We start from the raw sequence: 17,968 nt of genomic DNA, 5'->3' as shown, positions 1-17,968 counted from the left end.
CTTCAACTTATTTCCTAAAAATTATTCAGAGGGGTAATTCAGATGTGAATTGCTGTGTGCTGTATGTTAACTTCAGAACAGAAAATTCGCAAGAAGAAGCAAACCAGACCTACTTTCAGTGGGTACCAGATTTTTGTCCTGGAGAAAGCATTTGAACAAAACAAATACCTGCCATCCATGGAGAAACAACGGCTGGCGCTCTCTCTCGGAATGACTGACTCTCAGGTGAAGGTGAGATCACATGATGATAGGCTGTGTGGTTACCTGTGTCATTTATCCAATCACTCTGGTTACAAACACCTTTTACATACCATATCTTTGATTAACCTCAAGCTTGTTTGTTTGTACATGTAGATGATCTTAATTTGTTCAGAGTATCTCATTCACAATCCTGCGCTCCATCTGATCCCCTCTGTGTCCTCATGTTACAGGTGTGGTTCCAGAACCGCAGGACTAAGTGGAGGAAGACAGTTGGGTCAGAAGCTGAGAGAACACGGGTCAAACCTGCTCAGGACGGGCCTCAGCTGGATTGGGACTATGACAAACCACTGGACCCCAATACCGACGATGACCGGGTTCAAAGGTTACTGCAGCGTCATAGGAAGATCCCCAGGTGTCCAGCCCAGCACATGGCTACCGCAGACCAGACTGTACGTACACACTTCTCACACAGCGAAGTTGTGTGAGGTTGGTTGTGAGGGGGTGGATGTGTGTCTGTGGGCGGAACAGATGCAATCTGGGAAGGGATGCAATCAAAGAAGACTTCTGACCATAAGCCCTTCACATGCAGGGAGCCATGGATGAGCTAAATGATGATGTAAATACCAGGCAAAACATACACACAATCACTCAACTCTGTAAGACTGGTTATGGAGACTAGATTGTGTGTGGTATCTGGATAGCATGCCACAAGTGAGGACCCTCAGCACTTCTGACCTTGTATTCTGCAAGGGTTAGACGTCTACATTCCAATTAAGAGTCCATGATTCTAATCCAACTCACTTGTTTTTCTCACAGTCCTCTTGGTGTTCGTTGTGTTTGTGTTCCTACACAGTCCTGGCTTTGTCAAGGGAGACATATTGTGGCTCAGGCCAAGCACTACACTGTTCCAGCTAATTAACAATGTTCCTTCATGGGCACTGAAGGGAGGAGTTTATTTTATTGGCCATGGAGTTCAAATTTCGGCAATCTTTTGCCAGAATTGCAGACTGTACGCAGATTTTCTGATGTGTTGTCCCGACACCTTGGATGCATTTGTGCGCGCTGACACACTGTGTTTGGATTAGCATTTAACACTCACACATGAATGGGCAGCGATAAACAGAGTGGGAAGGCAACAGGTTCTTACAGAAGCTCTGAACACCTTTACCTTTACACACACACACTTCACACACAACAGGCTTTCACAGCAATCACAGTCACGCCAGTCCTGTTCCTTTGGTCTTGGCTCTACACCAACCACACACATAGCATATCAGTGGAACCATATGTCTGGCACGGTAGCGGTAGCCACCGGGCACAGAGCTTGCTGGCGTGTGTGTGTGTGTGTAACTGGTATAACAAATTTACGAACTAGAAAGACTTGCTAGTAGAGTTTTTGGTTGAATGAGTTCAGTCTCTTCCTTTAGAAGATGGCAAAGAAAGAATTGATTTGATCAGTGCTACCCTGCTTGTGAATGTAGATATGCATCCCCATATCATTCCTGTGTAAGAGCCTTGTTGGATTGATGTGATGTTCGTGTGTATTAAAGTACAAGGCCCCACCCTAGTAAGGAGTATAGGCCTTTGTGTGGTACATAAATGAGTTGTGTACACAGTCGTGTCGGGAAAGCCTACCATAATCTACAGCATTTGCTGATATGAATGGGTACAGCCCAAGGAAATGATAGGGTTATTTCTCTCTCTCTCCCACACACACACAATTTAGACTATCAAAGGCCCATATCTCTGTAACACACCCGTGAATTTCACTAAACACAAAAATGTCTCCCCAGTGGGGTCACACACACACAAGCTCTTTCCTGTACTGAGACCTGTGTCAAAATAAGCCACTACTAGAGATTTCCGGATGCATCTGTGTCTCCATACCCTGCGGAGAGCATGTGTGTAAACACACACTCACACTCACACACACACACACACACATCAGGGTCAGCAGTGAATGAGAACAAATGAGGGGAGAGGTGAGGTGAAATACATTGTTATTATTATTATACACTCTCTATCTCTCTCTCTCACACACAGTTCCTCTATTAGTCTTAACACAACTGCAGTTAGCAGAGAAAAGAGGATATGGTAGACAGAGCAGAGATGAGAAGTGAGAAAAAGGAAAAAGTGTGTGAGAGAGACGAGAGAGATCGATAGAAAGTGAGCTAGATAAAGAGAAAGAAGAAAAAGGCAGAGAGAGGGGAAAAAGAGGAGAGAGATTGAAAGATAGAAAGAGAGAACGAGAAATAGAGTACAGAGAGATAAGGAGAGAGAGGAGAAAGAGAGGCAAAGAGGTGGGAGAGTGAGAGGTTAAGTAAGGACAAACCCACGCTAACTGCTCACCTAAACACAGCTGTATGAGGAAGTGGGCAACAAATAAACACACAAACGCAAACACAAACACACCAAGCCAGCATCACGGCCAGAAGAGTTCCCATCCGCACACCTTCCGCACAGCTACCCCCTTCAGAGGCAGAGGTTAGCTAACGGCTGCGCTCTCTGCAGATGGATGGGGTAAGAGCAGTCCAGCCTGAGCTTCATCCACATTACACACAATTAGCCAGTACTCTATCATGCTGTGCAGAGAGCCGAGGACTGATGGATGACTACCACAGATGCAGAATTAAAAAGGAGCACACATGGTGTTTTTATTTTAAAATAAACAAACAAAACACACCTTGCACACAGTTCTGAGCTAGCGCCACTGGCCAACAGTCATCCCTGTAATCTCCTCCCTTGCATTCTTCCTTCTTTCTTCCCTCTTTCATTCTCCTTTTTCTTTATTTCTTTCACCTGAATACATCCCTCATTTCTCTCCCATCACCCTCTCTCACCCCCCGCCCCCAACACCTGAACATGCAGAACCGTAAACCTCACACAACTAACAACTATTAACAAGTGAAATAAAATAAACTAATGCTAATAACATTCTTCAGCTGAACAACCTCAAGTAAATAAAATAAACTAATCCCTGTGTTTGTCGTGCAAAGTGTGCAAAACGCTAAATACAAATTTCACAAACAAAAAACTCCTTTAAACGCAATCAGGAGACCCGTGACAACTTAAGACAGCAGAGAGCCAGAGCTCCAGCAGGCTCCAGTCTCTTAGGGGGGAACGTCCCAGAGCGGTACCCCGCCCAGGGGTTCCGTTCTGGGCCAGGCTGGCTGTGGGTTCCCCACTCCCGGGTTGCAGACACCCGTCTGGTCAGATTAAGAGTTGTTTGGCACAGTGGCAGCATTCAGTGCCAGCTGCCTATTCTCAGGAGCACCCAGGATCCTCCACAATGGCAGTCTGTTTAAAAGAGTGCCCACAGTCCTGCACACCAGTGTCAGTCAAGTCACAGGAGTGCCCACCATCGTCCACACTGCCAGTCCAATCACAGAGGCACTTAGGGTCCTGCACAGTGTCAGTGTGCTCATAAGAATGCTCATCAGCCTCAACAGTGCCAGCCTGGTCGCAGTATTGCCCACAATCTTCCATAGTCCCTCTTTGGGCGTAGGAGTGCCCGTGGTCCTCTGCCGCGCTGATCTGGTCACATGGGCAGTGCTGGTCCTCTGCAGGTCCAGTCTGGTCACATGGGCTGTGCTGGTCTTCTGCTGGTCTAGTCTGGTCACATGGCCACTGCTGGTCTTCTGCAGGTGCAGTCTGGTCACATGGGCAGTCCTGGTCTTCTGCAGGTCCAGTCTGGTCACATGGGCAGTGCTGGTCTTCTGCAGGTCCAGTCTGGTCACATGGGCAGTGCTGGTCTTCTGCAGGTCCAGTCTGGTCACATGGGCAGTGCTGGTCTTCTGCAGGTCCAGTCTGGTCACATGGGCAGTCCTGGTCCTCCAGAGCGCCGCCCTGGTGGCAGCAGTACTCGCTTCCCTCCTGGAGGCCCACCAGCACTTTACTGTAGAGCTTCTGCTGCTCCTCCCTAAAAGCCTCCTTCACCTTCTGCCTTTTCAGACCACCGTCCCTGTAATATACACACACACACACACACACACACACACAGACACACACACACACACACACAAGTAAAGGAGGAGGAACAGAGATAGAAATATTAGTGTCCACATGTCCACACAGAGGACCCTGTAAACAGTATGTCCTTTATGTATATTACCCAATGGTGTGTGAAGATGGTGTGCATTGTCTGATGGTGTACTCACCAGAGCAGGTCCACCAGTCCTCCCTTCCTGGCAATGGCAGATTTGACCCGGTTGGCAAACTGAGCGGCATCCTCCCCCTCCTGTGGAGCAGAGAGATCAGGGGTGGTAAACTTACACTGGCAGCATACAGGAACAGCATAGGGCACTAAACTGCACTAGCATCACACAGCGCTAAACTGCACTAGCATCACACAGCGCTAAACTGCACTAGCATCACACGGCGCTAAACTGCACTAGCATCACACAGCGCTAAACTGCACTAGCATCACACGGCGCTAAACTGCACTACCATCACACGGCGCTAAACTGCACTAGCATCACACGGCGCTAAACTGCACTAGCATCACACAGCGCTAAACTGCACTAGCATCACACAGCGCTAAACTGCACTAGCATCACGCGGCGCATTAACATGGACACCATGGCAGGAGATTATTGATAATGTTACTAAGTCACCAAGGGATAGACTTTGGGTGACTTACCATTCTGCTCACATTCCCACACAACACCGGAACGTAAAATAGAGATAAATAAACGGCTTTCAGTGTGAGTGTGAATGGGAAAGGGGTGTGGAATGTGGAGTGTATGTGTGTGTTAGTGTGTGTGTTACCTCTCTACTCATGGGGGGCAGGTACCAGACGCTGCAGACGATGGCCCAGCTGCTCATCATGTGCAGGAGATAGCTGACCATCCCAAACTTACTGCTGTTCCAGAAGGCATCCCCAAAGCGAGGATCATACTACACCGAGGTGGGATGGAGAGAGAGAGAGAGAGAGAGAAAATAAGGAAACGAAAGGGGGAAAAAAAGAGCAGTGGGGGAGAGAGAGAGAAAGAGAGGTTGAAGTAAATAAAGCTATTAATGGACTAATCACTACTTTATTGTTTGCTTTCTTGCTGTCCATATAATGTTGCACATGCTAAGGAGGGCTCTCAGCACTCTCACCTTAATGGCTACAGGGTAGACGACGCAGTTGATCTCAAAGCTGCCCTTCTTGAACATCATGACGGATGTGTTGTTGATGCAGGTGCCTGGTGGGAGGAGAGAGAGACAGAGAGAGAACACGTTCACACCACAACAACACACTCCCCGGTGTCCCTGCCACCAATCACATATCAGCTGAACCAAGATGGCACTGAACCCGCCCCTGATCTTGCATCAGACCCTGATCCGACACAGATATTGTTATGGCCTGAATCTACCAGTGAGGTATTCTAAGAACGTGGTTTAGTGACAAACCTAGCCAAGTTAACTCACAGTATGTGGTAAACCTCCTAAAAAAAAAAAAAGAGCCCCATGGCTTCATTCTCCTAGCAAAACAAAGCCATATGGCATAAGGTTTGCCACTAAACCACATTCTTGGAGCACCTCCCAGCTCTGCCTTCAGCAGGTGTTTGGGTTGGTCAGGGCTGTCAGCCGCCGTGTTCAGCTCTGGCCTTGGCCGTGGTACAGGAGGTAGAGGAGTCGTTTAGTGGTTGGAAGGTTGCTGGTTCGTATCCAGACTCCTCCTTACCAAATGTGTGAGTGTCCTTGAGCAAGTCACTGAACCCCTAACTGCTCCTGATGTATAAATGCAAATTCCTTGTAAGTCGCTTTGGATAAAAGCGTCTGTTAAATGACTAAATGTAATGTAAAATGTAAATGTAAATGGCTCTGTTAGCTGCTGTGTTTGGCTCTGTTAGCCGCCGTGTTCCGCTCTAGCCTTGGCTCTGTTAGCCGCTACTCACCCTCTGGGAATATGAGGATAGGTAGCTTGGTTTTGTCCGCCGCGTGGTCACTAAGCCTGGGAGAGGAGAGAGAGGAGAGCGTGCTGGATCAGTGCCATGCTTCTGAAGCCAAATCACATTCCTTACAGCTGAGGTTTTTTCTTCAGCACTGACGCATGCGCAATATGCTTACACTCAGAGCAATGTCATTGTTTTTATTGCATCCGGTTTTCTCATGAATCTAACATCTGAATTGCCATCTGCTATCCACTACTCTACAACAGCAAGATTGTAACATGAACACATGACACTGGAATGGCCCTAAATCATCAACTTAAATACAACAGGCTTTCCTATGAGTTAAGATGCTTGAGAGGAAATAACACATGACACATGCTTTACCGATACCCAAAAAACAGGTTGTGAAAGCTTCATGAATTTCTAAAGAAGTGGCGCTAGTGCTACCTTTTGGCCACCAGGTGGCGGTCTTTGACTTCGGAGCGCTCAAACCAGACGTGAGGACAGGCCTTGACCATGGCTCTCTGAATGATCCCAATCAGCCCACCGTGCACTTGGCCAACCTGCCAAAACAGATGAGAACACTCTGGGTCAATCAAAATCAACTAAAAACATCGGGATAATTCACAATCAATACAACACTCACATCACTTGCGATAAATACATTCAGGAGAAGTCATGATCAATGCAGTCAGGATGCATCAAAATCAGTACAGTTAGGATCGATCAGTCATCGACATCAATAGACAGGATCAATCAAAATAAATTTTAAAAAAAAATCCAGGATCCATTACAATGAATACAATATTACAAAATTCCAGATAATGGTAGAATCTTAATATTCTAGATTGGTTTGATGGGCATTGGTTGCCCATGCTCCACAAACACACACACACACACACACACACACACACACACACACACATACCATTGCATAGCAGCCATCACTAGCCAGGATGATGACATCAATTGGAGAGGTGTGATTGGCCACACAGATGCCTCCGTTCCTGGGCTTGTTCTCACTGTAGGGGTGTCAAAGGTCATAACATTCCCATTATTGGTACAGTCCTCAATCCTGGTGAGAGGTTGTTGATATTTTGAGCTCAATAGCCAATCAAATTGCACCCCTCCCTTCCGTGCTCCTAAAGCAACATTGTAGATTGGCAGGGTCCGAGCCACCTTGTTCCCATTGACAGAGCCAGGACTGTGTAGAAACACTCTAAACGGACAGCTACAGGACCGTGAGAAGTAATCGCTGACAATTTGACAAAAAAAAAAGTGTATTGCATCACAATCACGGACCGCACCTTAGCCTGAATGCCGTCATACTGGAGCACAGTGGTGCAGGCTTCAGCCTGGTGCCATGATGTCTGAGAGTGTGGGAAAAAAGTGTCTGGGAGGTGAGTGTGTGGTATGTGTGTGTGGGAGCCTAAGATCTGCTGGTGATTGGAGGGGCAGAGTCAGTTGAGCGTTAGGTGAAATGAACTGAATCTTTAGATCTGATGATGGCCTGGTTCAGACTGCCAACTGCTGTGGAGTGATGCAGTGTAGATGGCGTAGATGTGATCCCAAAGGTATTTGAGTATTGGTTTATAACACATGAGGGAGTAGTGGATATGATCTTCAGATAAGAGCATCTGTAACAACAGACTATTTTATCTGCTGCTGATACAGCAGAGCTTAGTAAGTAAGATATTTCTGAGAGGAAGTCTGTACTAAGCAAAGGAGTGGTGGGCTAAATGTTGTTAATGTACACAATGTAGAAAACATGTGATAACAAGTTACAAAAGACTGGTAACGTACAGTCAAGTTACTGGTACAGTATTGTGACTGTAAGGGAAAGTGTCATAGGTGAAGCACACTTTCAGTGTGTGTGTGTACAGTAGTGGGTAAAGCCCACTCGTGTGTCTGTCTGTTTGTGTGTGTCTGTCTGTCTGTGTGTGTGTGTGTGTGTGTGTGTATGTGTATGTGTATGTGTATGTGTGTGTGTGTGTGTGTGTGTGTGTGTGTGTGTGTGTGTGTGTGTGTGTGTGTGTCTTCACCTGTCATGGTAGGTGATGATGGCAGTCAGAGCCCTCACGCAGATCCGATAACACATCAGGTGAACCTTCTCACTGAGGTAGCTCTTCATGCTGAGTGCAAAACACAGATACAGGTACATACACAAACCCATACACAGCCAAAGATATAGGGACACACACAGAAACACACAATGTCAGAGACACACACAGATGTTGCCTTTTGTGTTGTATTTACTGTCACTCTAGTCTAGACAAAGCTGTGTTGTTTAACTGCTGCGGTGTTGCTTGACTGATGCTGTGTTTTTTAACTGCTGTGTTGTTTGACTGATGCTGTGTTGTTTGACTGATGCAGTGTTGTTTGACTGATGCCGTGTTGTTTGGTTGATGCTGTGTTGTTTGACTGATACTGTGTTGTTTGGTTGATGCTGTGTTGTTTGACTGATACTGTGTTGTTTGGTTGATGCGGTGTTGTTTGACTGATGCTGTGTTTTTTTAACTGCTGTGTTGTTTGACTGATGCTGTGTTTTTTAACTGCTGTGTTGTTTGGTTGATGCGATGTTGTTTGACTGATGCGGTGTTGTTTGGTTGATGCTGTGTTGTTTGACTGATACTGTGTTGTTTGACTGATACTGTGTTGTTTGGTTGATGCGATGTTGTTTGACTGATGCGGTGTTGTTTGGTTGATGCTGTGTTGTTTGACTGATACTGTGTTGTTTGACTGATACTGTGTTGTTTGGTTGATGCGATGTTGTTTGACTGATGCGGTGTTGTTTGGTTGATGCTGTGTTGTTTGGTTGATGCGATGTTGTTTGACTGATGCGGTGTTGTTTGGTTGATGCTGTGTTGTTTGACTGATGCTGTGTTGTTTGACTGATGCTGTGTTGTTTGACTACAGATGTGCTGATAAAGGGAGGGGCTCCTCTGTTCTTACCAGCTGTTGGGAAGGAGGCCCACAAGGGCGGTGAGCACCACGAGCAGACCCACTCCAGTGAAGGCCAGAGTCACCCTGCGAAGGCACACACATCATAAAACACACATACACCACACAGTACGGGTGGGAATCGCCACATAGGCGACAACACGATACGTTCACGATATTTGGGCCACGATATGAAATTATTGCAATTCTTTACATATTAAGATACATCAAGTATTGCAATTCGATTCTGCGGTACGTCGCAATTTATTTCTCCCATATTTTACAGTTTGTAGACTGGGAGTCAGCCATTTTGGCATGCTTCATTTTGATCTTGACTCCTTTCCGCTGTTACGCAAGAGAACCACACACACGATCATAAACATGCCAACGCGCACACACACACACAATCAAAAACATATTAACACACACACACACACACACATTCATCATGCCAAGAGGCCAGGGGGCCTCTCTGTCACCCCAGCACTGTTTATAAGACCAGCAATTTACCCTTTCCACCTAATGAGAACCCTACTGAGCCAGAGTAACACGCAGGCCTCCATTTGACTGGGGTAGATGTACACACACACACACACGTCTCAACCATCTCCCTCTAATACCTGAGTCACTGTCATATACACCTTTCTCCCGAGTCACGGTCATATCCCACCTTCCTCCCGAGTCACTGTCCTGTCCCACCTTTCTACCGAGTCACTGTCCTATCCCACTTTTCTCCTCTGCTCCAATCATGTGCCAAGTTACTGTGTGTACTCTGTGTGAGTTTCTCCTGCATGGGGTTATGAGGATTGCCCTGTGTCCCCTAGTAAACTCCTCATTCACCTTTTTTACACACACAGACACACAGACACAGACACAGATCCCAAAGGGCTGTTTGAGCTGGCAGCTAACATGCTGGTCAAACATCTTCATCAATTATACTGTTACTTTCACAACCCCACGCACAGCATCTGTTTTCAATCCAGATAAGACATTTTTTTCACAGTTTGTCCTTCAGCTAACTCCACACCACTCGCAACACACACCATTATTCTTCAACCTCTACAGCCCCCCGCAGTCTTTCTTCTTGGCAGTGAACTCTGAGCATACAGGAGTCAGATAAATAAAAGGAAAAATACCAAATATCCTAATAGAGAAGGTCACAGACCCTGTAAACAGCAGATGAGCTGAAATAACTGGCTGATGTTTCATTGCCCCCCCGACCATTCATCCTCCTCAGCACGAACTGGACAAAGAGGAGGACATTTGCCCTCTCTACTCCCTTCATCATCACTCACTCTCTCTCTCTCTCTAACACTTCCTTTTTCCTCGCTCTTATTCTGTCTATCCTTTCATCATCCTCTCTCCTTTTTTCTTCGTTCTCTCATTTTCTGTATCCTTTCCTCATCACTCTCTCTCCCTCTCTCCTTTTCTCTGTCCCTTTTTTCTTCTCTCTATCCTTCCCTCATCACTCTCTCTTTCTCTCTCCTCCTTCTCCTCTGTCTCTCTCTACCCATCAGCATGCTCTGTCTGGCCTCACTACACTCTCTCTCTCCTCCTTCCCTCTTCTAATTCCAATCAAATCAACTCAATTCAATTCAAGACAATTTAATTAAACAAAACATAATTGGCATGACAAATACACACTTATTTATATTGCCAAAGCAGTACTGATTCACACAGGACACAAGAATACTGGACTTATATACAACAGACCAAAAAGGCCACTGCTAACATAACTACCCTTTTCCTCTGCTCTCTCTCTCTCACTCGTTCGCTCTCCACCCTTCTCTTCGTTTCTTCTATCTCTCTTCACCTCCATCTCCATTAGTCATGCTATGCATGGGTAAATAGCAATGTTGTTGGTTTAACCAACTTTTCACACAAAACCTTCACCCTAGGATACTAAGAAACACGTAACCCTGTAACCAACGTTACATATATAACCCCCCTCCCCACTTATCCTTGCTTGCACCACACAACACAACACAACACAGCACAGCACAACACAACACACACCTGAGCGGGAGCAGGAAGCCGTATCTGATGATCACTCCGAGCCCCCAGAGGACAGTGAGGCGTGTGCTGATGTGCTGGAAGTTGTAGTTGCTGCGGGTCAACAGGTTCCAGCTCTCCAGCTCCTCGGGTGTGAACCGCTTGGTCACCTCGTCGTCCACGATGCTCTCCACGCCACGCCGGCAGAACGAAAAGATGTCTGCCACCTCAAACTCCGCCGAGGACGCCGGACCCCCGCCACCACTGCCGCCGGCGCTGGGGCCACTGGAGCTGTTGCTACGCAAGTCCTGAATCTCCTGTTCCACAGTCACCAGCTCCTTAGCTATGATGCCTATGCCTGTTAGTGTTAGTGTGTGTGTGTGTGTGTGTGTGTGGGGGGGGGGGGGAGTGACACAGAGAAAGGGAGAGTGTGTTATAGACAGCATTGAAACATCAGAATGATGCCTGTATTAGTTTGTTGTGTCTGAGAGAAATGACACACACCCCAAAAATGAAGGTGATGGCTAGAATAGTGAAAGCTAATAAATGGTGAATAGTTGAACACCCTCTATATACTCTGTAAAAGGTAAGCATTAATACCAGCCTAGCCTATGGTCTGTTATCATGTCTGGGTTAGGTCCACATGAGGTTTAAGAGTCAACCTCAAGAGTGGCTCACAATCAAGGGGAGCTAGACAGCAGTTTCTCTCTGATTTCAGAATGAAGCCCATTGGGAAAAGACATTTGTAAAACAGTTGGATCCGGTCCTTTTTAAATTTAGATTTATACATTTCTGATTGGACAAGAGCCATTGCATGAGTGAGGATACCCTGGAACAATCTCACTCTGACTCTTGACCACCAGTACTCACTCCGTGTTTGATATACTTTAACTGTTGAATTGTACGATGCAACATTCCATTCATTCAAAGTGAATTAATGGAATTAAATGTTGCATTTGACAGTTTTCAAAATCTGGTGTCATCAAACTCAATTAGTTGGTCGTAGAACTGCTGTATAAAGGCAATATGACACTTGCGTTTGTCGGGTTGGTAAAGGATATCCTCACAGCTGTGATTCGGCCGTAGGTAATCACAGCTGTGAGGATATCCTTTACCAACCCGACTCTCACTTGTGCCATACTGTAAGTATAAACACAGTCTGCGCTCTGCTCAGTAGTGTGTTTGCATAATTGCAATGTTGCTGGCCTGTTGTGTGTTCTTGTGTCTGTGTGAATGTTGCTGGCCTGTTGTGTGTTCTTGTGTCTGTGTGAATGTTGCTGGTCTGTAGTGTGTTCTTGTGTCGAGGTCAGTGCCTCTATCCAGGAGTGTGCTCCTGTGTCGGGCGGGAGATCTCACCGTTACTGTAGGGTTTGTAGAGTTCCTGGTTCGTCTCTCTTGCTCTCCTCTCCATACGTAGAGTAGCCCACTGAGGACACAACACACACACTTTCAGAGATAACATCTGAACACTGACTGCAAAATAACACACACACTTAGGAGATAACACACACACAGAGACTGCAAAACAACACACACTCTGTTAGTACACAAACTCCCCACAGTACAACATAAATACTCTTTGGAGATAATACACGGACACACACACACACACACACACACACACACAGAGAAAACATCAACAGACTGGAAAATAACACACAATCTTAAGAGATTCAGACACACTCAGAAGAAAACATACAAACACATCCTCAGAGACAGTTCTTATATCCGTTTCACACACAATCTCCTGCTGACTGTGTCTACTAGTTATGCAACACTAATCCTGCAGCGTCTGAGCTTCCGTGGAAACCATCAGGGAGGACGAACTCTGACAATAATAATTATGGGTGTCAGCTGGTCGCATGTGTGCTGTGTACTCAAACCTTGTCTAAATAAACCCACACAGGTCAATGACATTACGGAATGTGTACTTTACCGCCATTAAGATTAGTGGCGATGGGGTGGGGTATGAGTCAACTTCAGAAGCAGCTCACAACCAGAGGACACAGACATCAGTTCCTGTCTGACCTCAGAAGGAAACCTAATTTTAAAAATATATCTCCAAGTTCACACTGACAGACCCACCCACACAAAGAGACCACATAGTCTTTACATTTGCTGCGAGCAGGGATTAAAGCAAGGAAAATGTCTGTGCCTGATGTGTCAGACGGATTTTAAAATTTGAAAAGAATGTCCATTACAATCAAAAGTTCATACCTCGGCCAATCTTGTATCAATTCACTTGAAACTTGCTGTGGGTACTTACAACCATGCCCTTGATGGCATCAAGTTTCCATGGCAACTCTGCCCTGCTGGGCTGCTTGGCCCCCACATCGCTTCTTGCAGCTATTTTATATTTAGTTTCCATTCTTCATCAAAATACATCTTGTTCTTACATCTTGTGTGCGTGACTTGAAGTGTTGATGTCGACTGAATGTGATTGCATATCTAGGCTACTGTTATACACTCAAAATAAACTAAATGTAGGCGCACAAACAAAACACAAATGGAAGACATAAGAGATATGTTTGTGGTATAAGAGCTAAAAACATTGCCTAGCGAACTGTACAAGCCAGATGGATAATGGCTGTGGCGCTTATCAACCTGTTTCAGAAGACAAGAACACCAAATCTAATCATTTCTAAACATTAACTTGAAAGGTCCAAATAGCATCAGCAAAAGGTCAAAGCCATCAAAAACAGACTATTCTATACTATCTTTCAAACTTTTCCTCCGTTGGTCTCCAGACAGTGTATGTAGCATAATATGCCTACTGTTGTAGTAGTATTTCCGAATCTAAAACGGCCCTGCGCCAGAATTCTAGTGCCGGGGAACTTTAATCAATATGCTAGTCTAGACTTCTGTCTTCTGTCTCGTGAGGATGCCTGTCCCAATCAAGAGCCCTCAGCTTTGAGGATTCAAGGTTTGGCTGATATCTATGATGTAGCTACAAGATCTACAATATATTATATGTTGTTGGTTTAAGTCACAAAGTCACCTACACAAGTGTGTGTGTGTGCATGCATGTGTGTGTGTGCATGTGTGTGCGTGTGCGTGTGTTAGTGTGTGTCTGTGTGCATGCATGTGTGTGTGCGTGTGTTAGTGTGTGTATGTGTGCATATTCAGGGTTTAAAATGGCTATGCTGTTTTTGTGTTAAACATTAGAAAATACTTCAATATTTATTGAACGATTTAAGAGGAAGGTCCACGGTCCTTTCACTCTGCGACATCACAGTATACCAACCAGCCTAAAATGAAGGCAACTGTGATATAATTAAGGTGGACTTTCTGTCAACAGAACAGGAACTGTGTACTGTACGTCCTCTTCCTTTAAAAATGTGAGTGTTGGGTGCGTGCCCAGATCTCATTTCAACAGGGGTTAAGAAGGCCTTAATGGAGCAGAGGCAGCAGCAGTAGCCGAAGCCTTTAATAGAAATAGAAAGGACCACTCGGTGGGTCACCCTTCCCTGCGTCTCTGTCTCGCTCCACTGCTTTCATCTCGCGCTTTTTATAGCTCTGGGCGAGCGTGTGTGTGTGTGTGTGTGTGTGTGTGTGTGTGCGCATGCAAACTGCTGAGCTGGCATGGATGCCTCTAGGACGAGGATGAGAGGGAAGAAGAGAGGAGAGAGACGCGAGTTCCAATCCAACAGTCTCAGCAGACACGCAGTCACAGTCAGGCATGCCTTTAGAGGAATGGCATCAAGGCCTGTGTAATCAGCCGTGATTGTATCTGTTGGGAGCTCGTGTTGTTGTTAGGTAGAGTCAGGCAGTGACACAGCCAAGGTCAGTGATACATGAATGTCTGCCTTCGCTCTGCTGAATGTTGCAAGCCTTTGATAACAGCACAGGCTCCATGGCCATGAACATTTGAACTGGGAGTGTGGTAAGAAGTCCACTTATAGAAGGGGAACACACACAAGGAGTATTCAGTCAATGACACTCTCTCACACACACACACACACACATATGCGTACACACACAGGAGCTAAGGACCTAATCGACAGCTTGTGTAAACAACTAAGCATACGTTCAGTTCAATATCAACAACACAAAGCATCAAGGAAAGAAAAGGGAGAGAAAGGATATCTGTGTGTGTTTGTGTGTCTTTACCTTTGCTTACAATACAAGCTCTGTTTTTTAAACAATGTATAAACATATTCATACACGGAAATACACAAACACACAAATACACACACTCTCTCTCACCTCAAACAGTTTGATCAGGGCGTTCATGTAGAGACGTCGTATGCCGAAGGACACGCCAAATATGGCCGGCACGATGATGAAGACAAGGAGGAGAGTGACCCACACGGTGAAGGAGATGCCCAACAGCATACACAGCAGGCTGTCGAAGGGGACCAGATAGGAGGCCATCCTGCAGGATAGGGCAGACTTGCAGACCTGCTGACGGTCTGGGAGATGAGGATGATGACGATCAGTCCTCCTGTTTCTTTAAAAGCTCCTCTGCCTCTGATGGCACTCTTGAGGCATATTCATTAGCACATGGGGAGCTTGGTGCTGTGGTCAGGACAGGAGGTGAAGGGGTCCAGCTCCATTCACCTTAAAGCTAGGGATGCTTTTCTTCTGGTGGCAAACAATACCACAACCAAGTGTCTACCCCTGCTTTACCATAACTGGGATTCGAACCTCTGATATGAAGACAAAGAGACAGAGAGAAAGAGGGGGTTGCTTTAAGTTCTGAAGATTGAGCACTATCCTTAGCTACCTATTAGAGGCAAACTGTTAGGATGATGACAATCCAAACAGATTCAAAACAGAACTGGAAGCTATCTAAATGTTAGTCTGCGAGTCATGAATACTCAAACGAGAATAATTATCCTGATAGGGTAGTCGTCACATTATCATTATTAGGTTACCTTCTAATTCATTCATTCATTCTACTGTTTACATAACTCGACCTATTCACTTGTTTCAGTAACGTTACTGAACAACGTTGTGGCCAAAGTTGTACATTTACAGCCAGCGAATGTAGGGTCTACTGGTATTCTAGCTATCCAATACTTTATGGTAACGTTAGTGAACCGAGTTTAGCTGGCCCTATGCCGGCCACATGGTACAACAATAACATTGGCGTAACGCTGCTGATTTAGTTTTGGCTAACTTTCAAGGAAAATATAGCTAACGTTAGGTTCTGTCATTCAAAGTCAGTATATATTATATAGTAGATATATGTATAGGAAAGGGTTACTTGTCAAGTAATAGCATCACTGCTAGCAAAATTCTTGTTGTGAAGTGCTAACGATATTTCATCAGCCCACTAGCTAAGCTAAATGTTAGCTAGCTAGCTACGCAGAATAGCATACATTCTCATCAATATGCCTTGCTAGCTATGATAGCTAGCCTGCAACGTAAGACACGCCAACTCGTATTCCAAAAAACCTAGCGTTTGGTACTTATAGTGGTACTTACCAATACACATAGCCTGGAAAACATTCGTCTGAAAGTTCATGAGTATGAAAACCACATGGAGCTACATGTTTCATTAGCATGATAGGTAGCGAAATAAGGGAGTCGTGATCACCGCATGCTGTTTGTTCCGACGGTGAGAGCCATTCGCCACATCTCTGAAGGTTACAGGCACAGAATCGTGAGAGTGGTCGGGACGGTCTCAAAGAAAGCGATAGATTAGAGTTAGTTTAATGGATGCATCAAGGTGATACCCCTAGACACACATAAAGAAAACGGGACTAAAAATACTAAATACAATGACATACGAAAAATGACATACAAAGTAAACCGACAGAAAGAAAGTTGTTGCTATTTTCACTATCACTAGCTAAATATGTCCACTTTTATAACTTCATATAAGAGTAGATGGCTTCAAATGTATGACAATATGTGCAAAGGGGAGTTGTGCGGTTCCTGGTTGTATGTAATTCCCAGAATTCTGCGTGCACTAGTTACTAGTCTGTTAGTAGTTAAGAGTGTGTTATTTGTAATGCCCTGGTGTAGTTTTCTTGTGTATTGGCATCTTTGCCCACCATTGCACTGTGTGTTATGCCTGTTTACAATACTCCTACCTGCTCCGGTTTTTGTATTAGTAATACAATACGCCAGGAGAAGTCTAAAAGGAAAACTATCCTGATGTTCGATGAGTGTGTCGGTGTTACAAACGTTCAATGTTTCGTTGAGGAATGTAGGGCCTTAAGTAAGGTGCTAGCACATACCCAAACACCACACTGTTTGGCTGTGTCTCTACCCAAGAACCAGTGAGAAGAGTGGTGCCAGCTTCTCCCGGCCTGGTAGACGGGAGAGGAGTGGATCACCCATCCCAGCGTATTGCCTGGACCCAGGGACTCCACTAAAGCTACGGCAGATTGGGGGACTGGGCATGCCAGCGAGCCCATGAGGAACAGATGCAGCTGCCACGCAGGGAACTCTGGAACCAACCCACATTTCGACCGCTGGCCAGCAGAGCTGCACCACTGCAACAGAAGAGGCGCCACGCTGCAGTGAAGGAGTCAGCACAGCACAGCACAAATGTAAGCTAAGATGGCGGCACCCTGGAACAGCAGAAGCCAGTTCGCATTAAAACACCTAAGTATGCTTGCAAATCGGACTGCGTACACGGCAGAGAGGGAGATGGTGGTGGAGATGGTGCAGCACGGCACGTCTATGAACACATCCCCAAGGGTTAGCAGAGTGGCAGAGAGTGAGATGACTGTCCAGAGGCAAAAATGGCTGAATTGATAAGAGGGCTGGGCCTGCCTCCCACCAGGCGCCAGCGGAAGTGATCTCCATCATCCAGACGACGCCCCCCCCCCCACCCCGGTTGACCGACCACTGCACTGGGTCTGGTCATGTGGCCCGTGAATGCCCAGCTCCGGCACCAAAAGCCAGAGCCACCCAACCGTAGGCAAACGACAGTGGAGCGGCGTAGTGAGGGGACTGCCGCCCCAGTCTCCAACCCCTCTTCTCCAAGGCCGATGAATGTG

At 45.9% G+C, this 17,968-nt stretch overlaps 2 protein-coding genes across 3 annotated transcripts; one reads left to right on the top strand and one right to left on the bottom strand.

Annotated features, from left to right (window-relative positions):
• On the top strand, positions 1-1,199 carry LOC116222870 (homeobox protein Nkx-6.1-like). Its single transcript, XM_042709458.1, has 2 exons — positions 1-231; positions 432-1,199. The coding sequence occupies exons 1-2, from the start codon at positions 64-66 to the stop codon at positions 684-686; spliced, it is 423 nt and encodes a 140-aa protein (XP_042565392.1). The 5' UTR covers positions 1-63; the 3' UTR covers positions 687-1,199.
• A 1,626-nt stretch (positions 1,200-2,825) lies between these two features.
• LOC105890903 (glycerol-3-phosphate acyltransferase 4-like) lies at positions 2,826-17,050 on the bottom strand. Of its 2 annotated transcripts, XM_031577696.2 has the most exons (14): positions 16,443-17,050; positions 15,219-15,661; positions 12,369-12,438; positions 11,037-11,370; positions 9,033-9,107; positions 8,123-8,212; positions 7,009-7,102; positions 6,528-6,643; positions 6,084-6,139; positions 5,302-5,387; positions 4,969-5,097; positions 4,359-4,438; positions 4,017-4,162; positions 2,826-3,977 (listed from the first exon to the last, which is right to left on the bottom strand). In XM_031577696.2, the coding sequence occupies exons 2-14, from the start codon at positions 15,384-15,386 to the stop codon at positions 3,466-3,468; spliced, it is 1,956 nt and encodes a 651-aa protein (XP_031433556.1). In that variant the 5' UTR covers positions 15,387-15,661; positions 16,443-17,050; the 3' UTR covers positions 2,826-3,465. The 2 variants fall into 2 exon arrangements, with proteins under 2 accessions (XP_031433556.1, XP_012672457.2); XM_012817003.3 differs by having other exon boundaries at positions 2,826-4,162; positions 16,443-17,048.
• Between the last annotated feature and the right edge of the window lie 918 nt (positions 17,051-17,968).

This window comes from Clupea harengus, chromosome 12 (assembly GCF_900700415.2).
Source record: "Clupea harengus chromosome 12, Ch_v2.0.2, whole genome shotgun sequence".
In the NCBI taxonomy this organism is placed as follows: Eukaryota; Metazoa; Chordata; class Actinopteri; order Clupeiformes; family Clupeidae; genus Clupea; species Clupea harengus.
This window is presented reverse-complemented; position numbering and strand designations above follow the sequence as displayed.